This window comes from Neofelis nebulosa, chromosome 16, assembly GCF_028018385.1.
Source record: "Neofelis nebulosa isolate mNeoNeb1 chromosome 16, mNeoNeb1.pri, whole genome shotgun sequence".
Classification (NCBI taxonomy): Eukaryota; Metazoa; Chordata; class Mammalia; order Carnivora; family Felidae; genus Neofelis; species Neofelis nebulosa.
The window spans coordinates 5,849,752-5,863,404 of record NC_080797.1 but is presented as its reverse complement, the minus strand read 5'-3'; the positions used below and the strand labels follow the sequence as shown (position 1 = coordinate 5,863,404).

Sequence of the window (13,653 nt, the reverse complement as noted above, 5' to 3'; positions counted from 1 at the left end):
CCCTAGTCCATTAACGTCCTCAAGGGGGAGCACGTTCTCGCTCACGAAACCCTCAGTGGCAGATCCTGCAGAAGTAATGGCCGTCCAGCTTCCTCATCTGTAAAGTATCTCACCTGCTCCGTCGGCCTCGGTGGTTGGACGGGGGGCAGGGGGGGGTCAGATGTGATACATAAAGTAAGACACCTGTGAGCTCTCAAGCAGCATTCACAGAATTCCCAAAGATATCACTGCACAGGAAAACAATCCAGCCATGCTCCTGTACCCTGGGACCCTCTCTTGTGGCACCTGTCACACCCTGCTTCAAGGTACATTCAAGGTACTCGTGGGCAGATACATCTACTGAAACAACAGTCACGCCTCCTGAAAACGTGACTGTCTGCAAAGGTGCTCAGTAAAAATAACAGACTTACGGAAAAGCGGGATTGGGGCGGACCAGTCAAAAGGGACAGAACTTAGAGGGGAGCCTGGGCGGCTCAGTCGGGCGGGCATTCGACTTCGGCTCAGGTCACGATCTCGTGGTTTGTGAGTGTGAGCCCCACGTCGGGCTCTGTGCTGATGGCTCAGAGCCTGGAGCCTGCTTCGGATTCTGTGTCTCCCTCTCTCTCTCTGCCCCTCCCCTGCTTGTACTCTGTCTCTGTCTCTCAAAAGTAAATAAGTGTTAAAACATTTTTTTAAAAAGTGCAGAACTTTGTATCCAAAGCCCGAAAAATTTTGACAATGCATCCTAATCCTAGTAAAAATGTTGGCACAGTTAAATCGCTAGAGCGTTTGCTCCTTGCCTCATGTTGGCCAATCTTTTCTCTCTCTTGCACGCTATCTCTCTCAATGTTTTTATATTACTTATATATTTTATTTATAAACCACGGTTTACAGTTTATTGTGCAACTTTTCTTAGAAATTTCTACACCCAACATGAGGCTCGAACTCCCGACCTCAAGATCAAGAGTCACACGCTCCTCTGACTGAGCCAGCCAGGTGCCCCTATTTTTTTTTCATAGGATTTTTAAAAAGTAGTCTCTATGCCCAGTGTGGGGCTCGAACTTGCAACCCTGTGATCAGGAGTTCCAGGCTCCACAGACTGGGCCAGCCGGGTGCCCCAACTGGGGTACCTGTGTGCTTCCTTTTCCAAGAGGTAGGTCATGGGCGCACTCACTTCTAATAAAGACCATTTTAATCATGATTAAAGATCTGTTCTAGACAGAGCCTTTCTCTTTAATCCACTGTTTTAATGCAAGGAGAGAAATGTCTTCACCTGTCCTGAGCATCCTCCAGAAAATAGTAGAAACCACCATGGCTCCAAAGGCCTCGAAACCTATTATACTTCCCCTGAAGTTTCAGATTTTTTTCCCTGAAACTCTATACGTACTGGTAAGCAGACTCATTTTCTGTTGCTGCTCTAACAAATTACCACAAAAGTATTGGCTTGAAACAACCCAAAGTCATTATCTCACAGCTTAGGTGGTCAGAAGTCCAAAGTGGGTCTCACAAAGTGGGGCAACAAGGTGTTGACAGGGCCTGTCCCTTCTGGGGCCTTCTATGGGAGCATCCATTCCTTGCCTTTTCCAGCATCTAGACGCCTCCCGCATTTCCTGGTGCATGGCCCCCTCCTCCACCTTCAAAGTCAGTAATGGCTGGTGGAATTTTAGCTATGGAGTTACCTGGACACACGTCCTCCTGTGTCCCTGTTTCACTTACAACGACCACCGTCATGGGGCACTTGGGTAGTCCAGTTGGTCAAGTGTCCGACTCTTGGTTTCAGCTCAGATCACAATCTCATGGTTGGGGAGTTCTAGCTCTGCATCGGGTTGTGTGCCTACAGCGTGGAACCTGCTTGGGATTCTCTGTTTCTGCCCCTCCCCCACTGGTGCGAGATCTCTCTCTCTCTCAAAATAAATAAACTTAAATCTTAAAGACCACCACGATTATATAGGGCCACCTAGGTAACCCATGATCATCCTCCCGTCTTAAGGTCAGCCCGTTAGCAGCCTTCATTCCACCTGCAGCCCTCATCTCCCCTTGCCATGTAACACAACGTACATCCTGGGGACTGGGCTGCAGACATTATCCTGCCTGCCACCCTCAGGGTTTGTTTTTCTTCCTTTAATTGTGAGAAAGCTTGCCCCTGACCACTTCAGAACATTCACAAGCTCCGAAAACTGCCTAAGAACCAGCATGACTTCCAATTTCATCATTGCTCTGAAATCACGTCTGAAGTAGTTCATGGGAAAATAACACGTGCAGCAGCGGTGGAACGGCTCATTTTCCTCTTGCCGGATCGTGAGCCTTCTGATGGCAGGGGCCCCATCCTTCCCGTGCATTCCCCACCACACATTCCGCACGGTGGGTGCCCCAGTAAAGAGCTCTTGAAACGAATTCCTACTGGGTAGATACATATTTGTACATCTAAGGCAACCCTTTGGATTGAGGACGACCCATCATCCAAGAAAAGCGTTGAGCGACAAGAAGAACTTGGGAGGGAGAAACCCCGTGTACCTTGAGCACAAAGTTGTCCTCGGCCTGGAGCTTCAGCTCCACTACGGCCTTCCGAACCAAGGCTTCGAAGTTGAGGTCTCTCCTCCGAGGGACATCCAGGGCAGGAAAGAGGTCCCCAATCAGGCCCATGAACACTGGCACATCATCGGTCACGATCTTGGGGATGTTGAAGTCTCTGAGGGAGCGCATCAGGACCTGGTCCTCGGGGCGGTCAGGGTCTCCTCGCTTCAGGGATCCCGCCACCACCAGCACCGACTTGATGGCCCGCAGGCCCCAGTCATAGTGGTCCTGAGGGAAGGCGGCACAGGTCAGGCCAGAGTCGCTGGGATGCAGAGCGCCACGTGCCCGTGCTGGCGTCCACACAATTACCAGCGGGTCACTTCCGAGGCCAAGGCAGAGGCACAGGGCAAGACCAATGACACGGAACATCAGGGTCATGGGTGATGACAAAGCAGACCCAGAGCATCCCGGGGGCTGGGGGTCGGAGAAACCAAACAGAACCACTTCCCGACCCACCTGGCTTCTCCTTGTACATTCAGAGAGCTGAAGGGTATCCGGGAGGCAGCCATGTTGGCTTAGATATGGCGGAGGCTGAGCTCACAAGCTCTACACCTTGGAGGCCTCCAAACTCTCTGAGGAAAGCAACTGAAAACAGCCACTGGTAGCAACCAGTAGAAAGGAAATTCCAAGAGTTTAAGCAAGAGACAGGGGGGCTTGGATTGAAGGTGGCAGAAAGAAAACGAGATGAATTTGAGAGAGGGCCAGAGCAGCCAACGAACAACAGCTCGTCCGTGGTTAGGTGCAGGGCTGTGGAAGACGAAAATGCCGAGGAGGACTCCCAGGGTTCCAGAATCAGCAAGCAAGTGACGTACTGAAGCAAGGAATGTGGGAGAAGCGGGCTGGGGTGGGGTGGGGACCTGGGGCAGAAACCAGTGAATATGAAGGTTTGGAGGTCACAAGAGAGGCTCAGGGTGGAGTTGTGAATGTCGGCCGCTGGCCTGGACGTTAGTGGTGGTGGGGAATCTACGGAAAGAATGCAATCACCAAGGGGGCTGGGAAGCATGAGGCAATAGGAGACGTTTTTAAAGAAATCCACCTTGGACAGATTTCACAGGGCCGGGTGTTCCCCGTGCTGTGGCAGCAAAAATGGTCCCTGTGAGCCCCGGACGGAGGAGACACTCAGTGGGAACAGCCCAAGGAAGCCTGACTGGCTGTCCCGGCCACCAAGAGATTCTCCGTCACATCCCGTGCAGAGCCCAACATGGGACCTGAACTCACGACCCTGAGATCAAGACCCAAGCTGAGATCAAGAGTTGGACACTTAACTGACTGAACCACTCGGGTGCCCCCTTCGGCATTTTTTTTTTTAAGTTTATTTATTTTGAGATAGAGACGGCACGAGTGGGGGTGGGGCAGGGAGAGAGGGAGAGAGAGAATGCCAAGCAATCTCCAGGCTCTGAGCGGTCAGCACAGAGCCTGACATGGGGCTCAAACCCACAAAACTGGGAGATCATGACCTGAGCAGAAACCAAGAGTCAGAGACTTAACCAAATGAGCCACCCAGGCGCCCCCTTCGGCATGTTTTAAGGTGCTATTCCTGTCTGGGGGCCTGCCCTAGGCAGCAGCCACATTTAAGGACAAGTGGTGAGGTACATGGGATTCGATGACTATCTCCTCAACCCTCTCCCCCATCTCGTGTCCCTCTGGGTAGAGACCGTTCCCTCCAAGGGAGTTTCGTTGGCCACTGAGGTGTTTCCCACGGGACACGGGTGGTCGATGAGGTGCTAAGTAGTCTGTGAAAAAAAATAAGTTTGGGGGCCGAATAAGATTTTTTTTTTAATGCTAAGAAAATGAATACGAATCTTTGTTGTGGAAGTGTGCAGAACTCGTACTATGCTTGTGGGCGCATTGACAGAAGGCTCTAACGTTTCCCTATGACATCGGCCCCGAGCCCCATCCAGAGGTGGGGCAATCACACGTGACTGGTGGTCCAGCGTCACTAGAGAGAGTACCTGTTTAGAGAGCAGCTCTTTGCACAACCGATAAAGGGTGATGAACTTTCTGGCTAACGCCCGTGCTTCAATGAATCCTTCTGCCACCAGCATGATCTCACAGATCAACTCGAAGTCTGGAACCACCATCGCGCAAGGCCTGTGAACAAGGGGGCAGAGGGCCAAGATAGTTTTCCTAACCATGGCTGAAGGGGGGCGGTGTTGGTAAGACAACAGACACTGGCTGCGATCACAGACAGAGGCATCTGTGAGGATAAACACTTGGCCCTTAGCAATGGTTTCGTCTAAGACTTCCAACTTAGGGATGAAGTGATGAAGGATATGGGACGTGAGTTGTCTTGTCCAAGGTGATGGGTGATAGTAGCAGGTGGGGACAGGATCGGGGCTACAGCTCATGTTGTAACCTGGGTCCAGTGAGCCTTCCACAGGCACAGATTAGTAAAGCTTTGGTAATTAGTAATTTATTAGATTAGTTTTTCCTATAATAGATTAGGGACTCCGGTTGAAGAATCGGGTCTCTCCTGGGGTCTACAAGAATCTATATCTCATTTTTAAGACGTGCGTCTCCTCCAAGCCTAGACGCTCGAGGCCTATTCTGTACTTATGTGCATACAAATGTAAGTATCTATTGCCAAGGTCTCAAGTAAATACCCATTAACCCCATCTTGCCACAAAATGTATATAGGGGAATTTTTTGTCTTTCTGTAAGGATTTACTTTGATTTTTTTTCCTGCCTGGCTCTAGAAACATTTGATTGCAAAATCACTTATTTTTCAAGTTAATTTATTAGGTATATACCAGGAGCCTAAGGTCATTTACAGTTCTTTAATCGCATTTTCCCCACGCGGATATAAGACTTTCACTAACATATAGCTCAAGAAAATTTTTCCTTTAAATTATTTTTCATGGCATTCAGATTCTCAACCTGAAATATTTTGCAACCTGAAATAAGGTTAAACATGCATCCATACAATAGCATGCAACACGGCCGTGGAAAATAATGCTATAGAAGGAAAACTATTTAATGGTAAGGGAAAAAATTTTTTTAATGTTTATTTATTTTTGAGAGAGACAGACAGAGCGTGAGTGGGGGAAGGGCAAAGAGAGAGGGAGACACAGAATCCGAAGCAGGCTCCAGGCTCTGAGCTGTCAGCACAGAGCCTGAAGTGGGGCTCGAACCCACGAACCAGAAGATTATGCCTGAGCTGAAGTCTGATGCTTAACTGACTAAGCCACCCAGGCGTCCCTGACACAGGAAAATATTAATTAACGAAGGCAGGATACCAACTTGTACAGGGTCTTATCCCAAGTTCAAAAAAGGAATATACTCTGCCCACTCAAGGTCAGAAGGAGGAATGCCAAAGGGTCACACGATCTCTGCATGAAAGCATTCAGATGGGGAGGGCCGAGGTTCTGGAATCAGACAGACTGGGTTAGAACCCCAGTTCTGTGGCTTGCTCCTTGGGCTGCTGGCTAACCCTGGTGATCATGATTACTACCCTGGGCCTTTGCGGACTCTGTTTTCTCCCTGAACAAGGGGGGCACGAATAGTGTCTTCCTCACAGGGCTTTTTGAAAACGAGGCGTAAAAGCAGATGTTTGTATTTATCGCTTATTTTTTAAGTTTTTATTTATTTAATTTGAGAGAGAGAAAGAGAGAACAGGGGAGGGGCAGAGAGATAAGAAGAGAGAGAATCCCAAGCAGGCTCCACACCATCAGCACAGAGCCCAACGTGGGGCTCGAACTCACGCACCGTGAGATCATGACCTGAGCCAAAACCAAGAGCAGGATGTTCAACCGACTGAGCCACCCAGGTGTCCCTGTATTTATTGTTTCTATAAATATTTTCTCCGCCCCCCGCCACCCCCAATTTTCTTCTATAGATAAATGTTGCCTTTACACTCAGGGAAAAAGAAACGTAGAGTAGTCCTGACCAGGGTGGCAACCCACCTCCATTACTGTTTGCAACCCAAGTGCATTTAACACATAACTTGCTGCAAACAAGCAACAAACCTATTCTGTGCCATCCGTTCAGGCCTGGTGATGTTCCATTAGGAACAGTCCAGTAGGCAGAAAATCAGAAGCCGGGAGGCCTCTTTATTTTGTTGGGCTGACTTTGCTTTCCCGAGAAAAAGAATGGAGACCCCAGCCCCTTCTAGAAAATGCATTTGCGTTTTCTTATCACAATAAAGAAGATTTAAACACATGACAATATCCACTGGTGGCGGCCAAGGTGAAAGAAAAGATACGTGTTCTCACACATCGCTACCAGGAGTGTAAGTCGGCACTGCTCTTTCTAGAAAGCCATTTGTCATCAGGAGCCTGAAAAACGTGCCTCCCCAGTTAGCTCTGTGATTCTACTTCTGGGAAGCTTAGCCAAAGAAAATCATCACGCATACAGAAAAAAAGACTGAGGTACATAGGTGGACATCACAGCATTATGCATAAATTTGTCTTAAGTGCTAGACACAGTCCTAATGTTTAAATATGGAGGGTTACTTAATTACGCTGTGGACCACACACTTGATAGAATAACGCGTAGTCACGAAAGGAGGTTTCTTAAAACCATCTAACAGAAGAGGTTATTTATGATAGGATTATGATCGAGTATGAAACGAAAAAACAAAACAGTATGAAACTGTGGGGGGGTGGGCGCCTGGGTGACTCAGTCAGTTAAGCGTCAGACTTCAGCTCAGGTCATGATCTCACGGTTCGTGAGTTCGAGCCCCATGTGGGGCTCTGTGCTGACAGCTCAGAGCCTGGAGCCTGCTTCGGATTCTGTGTCTCCTCTCTCTGTCCCTCCCCTGCTCACTCGCTCTCAAAAATAAAATAAAACATGAAAAAAATTTAAATTTATAAAAAGAAACCGTGTGTGGACAAGTCCATGACTTTAAAATATGCATATTTTGGGGCGCCTGGGTGGCTCAGTTGGTTGAGCGTCTGACTTCGGCTCAGGTCATGATCTCGCAGTCAGTGAGTTCGAGCCCTGCCGTCGGGCTCTGTGCTGACAGCTCAGAGCCTGGAGTCTGCTTCGGATTCTGCGTCTCCCTCTCTCTGTCTCTCTCTGCCCCTCCCCTGCTCATGCTGTGTCTCCCCCTGTCTCGAAAATAAACATTAAAAAAATTTTTAAATGCACATATTTTAAATACAGCTAAGCAAAAAATAATTTTACTGATGGTAGCATTAAAGGTTTTTTTTTTTTTCATTTTTTTTAAAGTTTATTTTGAGAGAGAGAGAGAGAGAGAGAGAGAGAGAGAGAGAGAGAGAGAGAATGTGCACACGCACGCAGGAGGGGCAGAGAGAAAGGGAGAGAGAGGGAGAGAGAATCCCAAGCAGGTTCCACACTGTCAACGCAGAGCCCGACGTGGGGTTTGAACCCACAGAACCACCTGAGCCGAAACAAAGAGTCAGATGCTTAACCAATTGAGCCACGCAGGCACCCCTAAAGGTAGTTTTGTAAGCTTTTTTACATGTTCCAAATGTCTTCTAATATACACGCCCTACATTTTCAGTGGAAAAAACCAGGAGACGCTTCTCTCCGGGGGCCCTCGTGTGGGGCAGAGCGGACGCTCACCTGAACAGAGCCTTGAGATTCTCCGGCAGCTCCGTGCGGCCGGCGTAGCCCGGGTTCATGGTGATGAAGATCCCCACGGAGGGATTCAGGCTGATCTCCTCCCCGAGGAAGCTGAACCGCTGCTTCTTGTCTCGGATCGCATCCTGGATGCTTTTTACCTGGGGAACGAGTCAACGGAGAAAGGTACCTCTGCCGTGTGTCCCAGGGGCGGAGTGGTAGCTAGGGCTGGGAAGCATGACCATACCCAACACGGACACCTGCTCCCTGGCCCCCTTCATGGAAGGACAGGCACCCTGGACCCTCCGCTGGTGGGCGCGGGGTGCCTGTCTAAAAGAAATCTGGCCGCCTGTTTCTGTATTTACAACACAGCGGCTGAGAGTGAACAGCAAGCAGGTGTTTAACCCTCCCTGTAGTTACCCTGGAAATGCACTAGCACTGATCTCTGGCCAGGCGTTGTTCTGAGCACTTCCGTGTTCATTCATTTGCTTTTCACCACGATCCTCTGCCGGCGGGGAGCCGGGGCACTTTACTGCCACCAGCCCCGTCTCTCGATGATGAAACACAAGCACTGAGCAGTGGAACAGTCTGCCCAACCTGACATCGCTCCAAGGCGGTGGCACCCAGAATGAAGCCAGGCGAGTGGATTCTGGAGCCTGGGCTCGTGGCCGCTGCGTGATCGAGAGGGCACTGGTACCTACCGGCTGGGCTTGTTCTTTATTTAAATGAAATAAAGCCCCTGAAGAGAGTGGCATCCAGAAAACGCTTAAAAGCAGCAGTCAACGGGGCGCCTGTGTGGCTCTGTCGGTTGAGCATCTGACCCTGGGTTTCCGCTCAGGTCATGATCTCACGGTCTGTGGGCTCAAGCCCCGCGTCGGGCTCTGCACTGACAGCGTGGAGCCCGATTGGGATTCTCCTCTCCCTCTCTGGCTTCCCCTCCCTTGCTCTCTGTCTCTCTCAAAATAAACTTATAAAAGTTTTTTTTCTTTTTTAAAAGTCTAGCAGCTAACACGGAAACTGTTAAGGTGACCATCGTCACCGCAGTCGTGGTCCTCAGCCTGGTTTACCTCCTCAGGCTGCATCTCTAGAACCGATGGCATGAACACAGCTCACCCCTTCAGGGACGGAGTGCCCTGCAGATGGTGGGGAGTGGAGGGAGCCCCAGAACCAAAGCGAGGCTGGAGCTACATCCCCGGGGCTATTCGTGCCTTTCTAAAAAGAGGAGACTTTCCTTAAATGGTGGGGATATAAGCTAAAGCTTGAGCTGGCTGGCTCTATATTCTAGATCATTCTTATAGCACCGGGAGGAGAGACAGAAAGGAGATCACCATTTTCACACCCGGTGCCTTGGAAAGAGCACTTGCAAAGATGATCAGTGACGGAAGGCGGGAAGGCAGGAGGGGCGCACTTGTTCAGGTGGGCCCCTCGGAATGTCTCTTGGGTAGTTCCAGCTTGTCGGGGCTCCCGAAAGCAAAACCCAAAAGCCGGGGGGACCAGTGCAAGGTTTTGAATGAACTCCTGTCCTGTCAGCCGCGTTCGGGGTGTTTGGAATAGCCAAGAGTTCTGTGGAGACTGGGCTGCAGGTATGTGTGTGTGTTTGGGAGGGAGAGGGAGAGAGGGAGAGAGGGAGAGAGGGAGAGAGAGAGAGAGCGAGCTCGAGCATTTATGAAAGAGACAGCTGGAGCCTAAATAAGGGGAAAGACACGAAACCACCGGACCGTGTATGGCGGAACAAGGCTCTCTCCAGTGTCTGGAAGAACGGGCACTCACCGGAACATGTGACAGTTCCGTAATTAGGATTCAGCTCCTTCCCCAAAGCGAGGCCCGGAAGGCCACACGCATTTGAGCTCACGGCAATTAGTTTGAGACCGAAACTTCTCTTCTGCGAAGGGAATGTCGATGCCTTTGCGGCAGAGGTGGTCTCCACAGCCTTGCACACGACCTCCGGCCTCCTGGCCACCCTGCGGCTTACGTGGGTGGTGAAGGCTGGGCTCTCTCTGGCCCCGGTCCTCCCCATAAAATACACTGGACAGTCACCGTCCTAAGGGGCGAGCCGATTCAAGGCTGCAGTTAAAGCTGGGGCATCAGTGCTGGTGGCAGGCTCTGTTATCTGGGCTCACGCTGGACAGGACGGGAGACTGCCTGCCTGGCACTTTCTCATCTTCTTAGGAACAACCAAGGCCCGCGGGATGAGCCTTGGAATGCAGTGGTCAGGGTCCAGGAGGCCCCGATAGAGTCCAGAGGTCCTTCAGGATGTCGGGGGAGGTGGGGGGGGGGGCGGGCAGGGGCAAGCAGGTGGGCTGGGATCATACGGATTAAACCCCGGGCCCAGCCAGGTGGGGGTGCACACACAGGCAGGCATAGACTGTGCACCTGTAGGTCAGGTACACTCCTCACTCATGGGGGGTCCGTTTCTCCACTAAAAACTTAACCGCTTTCAAAGATTTTAAAGCCACGCAGAACAACCACAAAATAATAACTGACGTTTTCTGAGCGCTTGGAAGGCACCGGGCGCTTTTCTGGGTATTTTACGCGAGTTATCCCGTTAAGTCCTCGTCATGGCTGCACGAGATGGGGGCAGATCCTCGTTTTATAGATGAGGAAACAGCCAGAAACAGTTAAGAACCTGTACTACAGATACGCAAGATGCTGAGTTTCGGGAGGTGGGGGAGGGACACGTGGGGCCTCTACACGATTTCTGCAACTTTTCTAGAAGTCTAAAATTGGTTAAAAAATAAAACTTCACAAGGAAAAAAAAAAAAGAAACTTGTCAGGTGTCTAACAGTTGGTAAGTGGGGCACCTCAGGGCACCCCAAGTTACCAACCAGGCAATTTGGTGACAAAGCACATACACTTAATAGCCACTTTCTCAAACAGCCTCTTACTAGAAGGACACCGTGCCAGCCCCATACGGCTCCTCATCAAATACATAGCTTTCAGAGGAATTTTGTTCTGTTCTGGAAATAATAATTCCAACACACGTTTCCACCGAGTAAGAAAAGCTGTATTTGTCACTCACCAAAGAAAACAAACATGGAGAGCTATGTCGAAATGAGTGGTCTCAAATGGGGGTGGGGGGGAATCATTTTGCACCTGTGCCCCCCACCCTCCCCAGGGGACATCTGGCCATGGCTGGAGACTTTTTTGTTGTCACAACTAGGGGGCTGGGCGGGGCGGGGGGGGGGCCGTTTGCTAGAATTATCCGGCCTCAAGACATGGAGGCCTTTGACATTTGCCAAAGTTGGGAAAACCATGATCCGCAAAATCAAACATTTTACCAGTGAGGAAACTGAGGGCAAGGAGGTGTAAGTGACTTGTCCACCATGCCACAGCTCGTGTCCCCGGGGCCTACCAAATTCCCATGCAAATTCTTGGCCCCACCCCAGTTTGAGCCAATCAGAAATGCTGGGGTGGGGTCCAGCTGATGAATAAGGCCTCCAGGTGATCTGGATATATGCTCAAATTCGAGAACCACAGCAGTCCAGGCAAATCTTGGGTTTCGGCTCATCCCTGCCACTGCCCAGGTGTCCCTGTCAGAGCTGCCCCTCCCCCCTCAGTGCACCCGCTCCTCACTCCCTCCTGCCGTGGGGAGGACGTGTCCCTGCAGCCTGCTAACCTGGGCCAGTGGGGCTCGAACCTGTGGGTCTTGAGATGCACCCACACTCCACAGCCCTCAAGACGTTCCCCTCGCCTGCCCATCTCCCTCTCCACTCCGGTTCTCGAAGCTTGCTGGACAGAAGAACCACACAGAAAGTTCCCAAAAAAAAGACTCGATGCTTAGGTGATGCTTAGGTCTTGCCCCAGACCAATGAAACCAGAATCTTTGGGCACAGAGACTACGCATTTGCACATTCCTATTTTTCAGAATTGCCCAGGCAGTTCTACGGTGTAGCCAGGGTACAGGATACGGAGTCAGAGAAGCAGATCTCCAAGGTTATGGTGGGTACGAACCCCTGGAGATCTCGTGGAAATGCAGATTATGTTACAGCAGGTCAACGGTGGGTCTGAGTCTGCGTTTCTAGTAAGTTCCCAAGGGAAACAGGTGCTGCTGGCCAATTAAGTGTCCCTGCCACTGGACCCAACTGCCCCCTACCAATTTCAAGAGTCCCCACTGGCCCTCAACCAGACGAGCTCACTTTGTCTTCCAGCCTCTACAGCCTTTAATCATCCCTCTCTCCTGGAGCTTGCTTTCTGCCTTATGCTTTTTTTTTTTTGAACGTTTATTTTTGAGAGACAGAGAGAGACGGAATGCGAGCAGGGGAGGGGCAGAGAGAGAGGGAGACACAGAATCCGAAGCAGGCTCCAGGCTCCGAGCTGTCAGCACAGAGCCCGACGCGGGGCTCAAACCCATGAACCGTGAGATCACGACCTGAGCCGAAGTCAGACGCTCAACTGACTGAGCCATCCAGGTGCCCCAACCGACTTATGCTTTAGATGTGTGGGTAGACTTTACCCCTCTAGGTCGTGGTGGCCCTGACTGCAGATGAGCAATCCTGTATTCTGTACAAGCCATGTGTGTTTGCCTGACCGTGGGGGCCTGATGGGACACCTTAAAAATGAGGTCTTTCCCTTCCAAGACTGGAAGCTGGTAATCACGGAGGGTTCTGCCCCTACATCCTCCCGCTGGGGCCTTGTATCGGACACACTCATGAAGTAGAAAAGTCAGGCCACCTTCCCCGCAGGTGATATGTTTTAAGGAGGTCACGGGCTAGCCCTAAGCTACATAAAACCTGCCAGCTCTTTCTCCTTTGCCCCTCACATTCTAGGGAAGTGGTCCATTCTGCAGTCCACACTTTGCCCCCAAATGCCATGCGTTATTAAAATCCTGCCCGGCTCACTCCATGCTTCCCTCTGCAAAGGCGGATTGGAGGGTGCTGCCTTCGGCAAGTGCAACCCACTCACCAGGTTTCACGTTTTTTTTAAAAAAATATTTCTGCGTTTGCACCTTAGACCTTAAGCTCCTCTATCAAAGGTGGCAGGTGGGGGGCTCCCTTGGTTCTGAGACTCTAGCATTTGTTTGGCGCCCTGAGTCCGTGGAGCACTGCTCTGGTGACCTCCCAAGACCTTGCCAACCGATCTGCTGCTTCTAGCCACTTCCTGCCTCGGCTCAGCATTCCTGTACCCCAGGGAAGGAAGGGGCATGGTGGAAATGCCTGGCCAGGGGGCACCGAGGGGACAGGAGGCTGGAGGGAGAGGGCAGTGGAGTGCGCCCTGGTGACACTTGTCCCTGGGCCCGGATAACCCGAGGCCCGGCGAGCTGACTGCAACAGCATTAGCAAAATTCCGAAGGAAAAAAAAAAAAAGTAGTATTTTCTACGTTTTTTAAAACAGCAGAGTAATTGCTCTTGGAAATGCCACACTCTTTCCCCGTTGGGTATGTAATTCTGCTTGACCCATCGGACAGAAACAGGAAAATACCCGCCTACGAGAACACTGACGCACACGCGCTTTTGTGGAAGTTACTAGAAGAGCACAGACAGGCAGGCAAGGAGCCGAGGGGAGGGGCGGGGAGGGTGGAGGAGGACTGTCCCAGCTGGTGCGGCTTCTGAACCAATATGCCAGCCTAGATGACAGTGT

The 13,653-nt window shown here is 50.9% G+C and overlaps 1 protein-coding gene across 1 annotated transcript in view; it reads right to left on the bottom strand.

Annotated features, from left to right (window-relative positions):
- The window catches only part of DNAH9 (dynein axonemal heavy chain 9), a 337,407-nt gene that overhangs the window by 201,247 nt on the left and 122,507 nt on the right, over positions 1-13,653 (bottom strand). The window contains exons 29-31 of the mRNA XM_058704720.1: positions 8,080-8,237; positions 4,506-4,644; positions 2,494-2,781 (exon numbers count right to left, since the gene is read on the bottom strand). Of these exons, the coding sequence (XP_058560703.1) occupies positions 2,494-2,781; positions 4,506-4,644; positions 8,080-8,237 (585 nt within the window). The remainder of the gene's footprint in view (positions 1-2,493; positions 2,782-4,505; positions 4,645-8,079; positions 8,238-13,653) is intronic.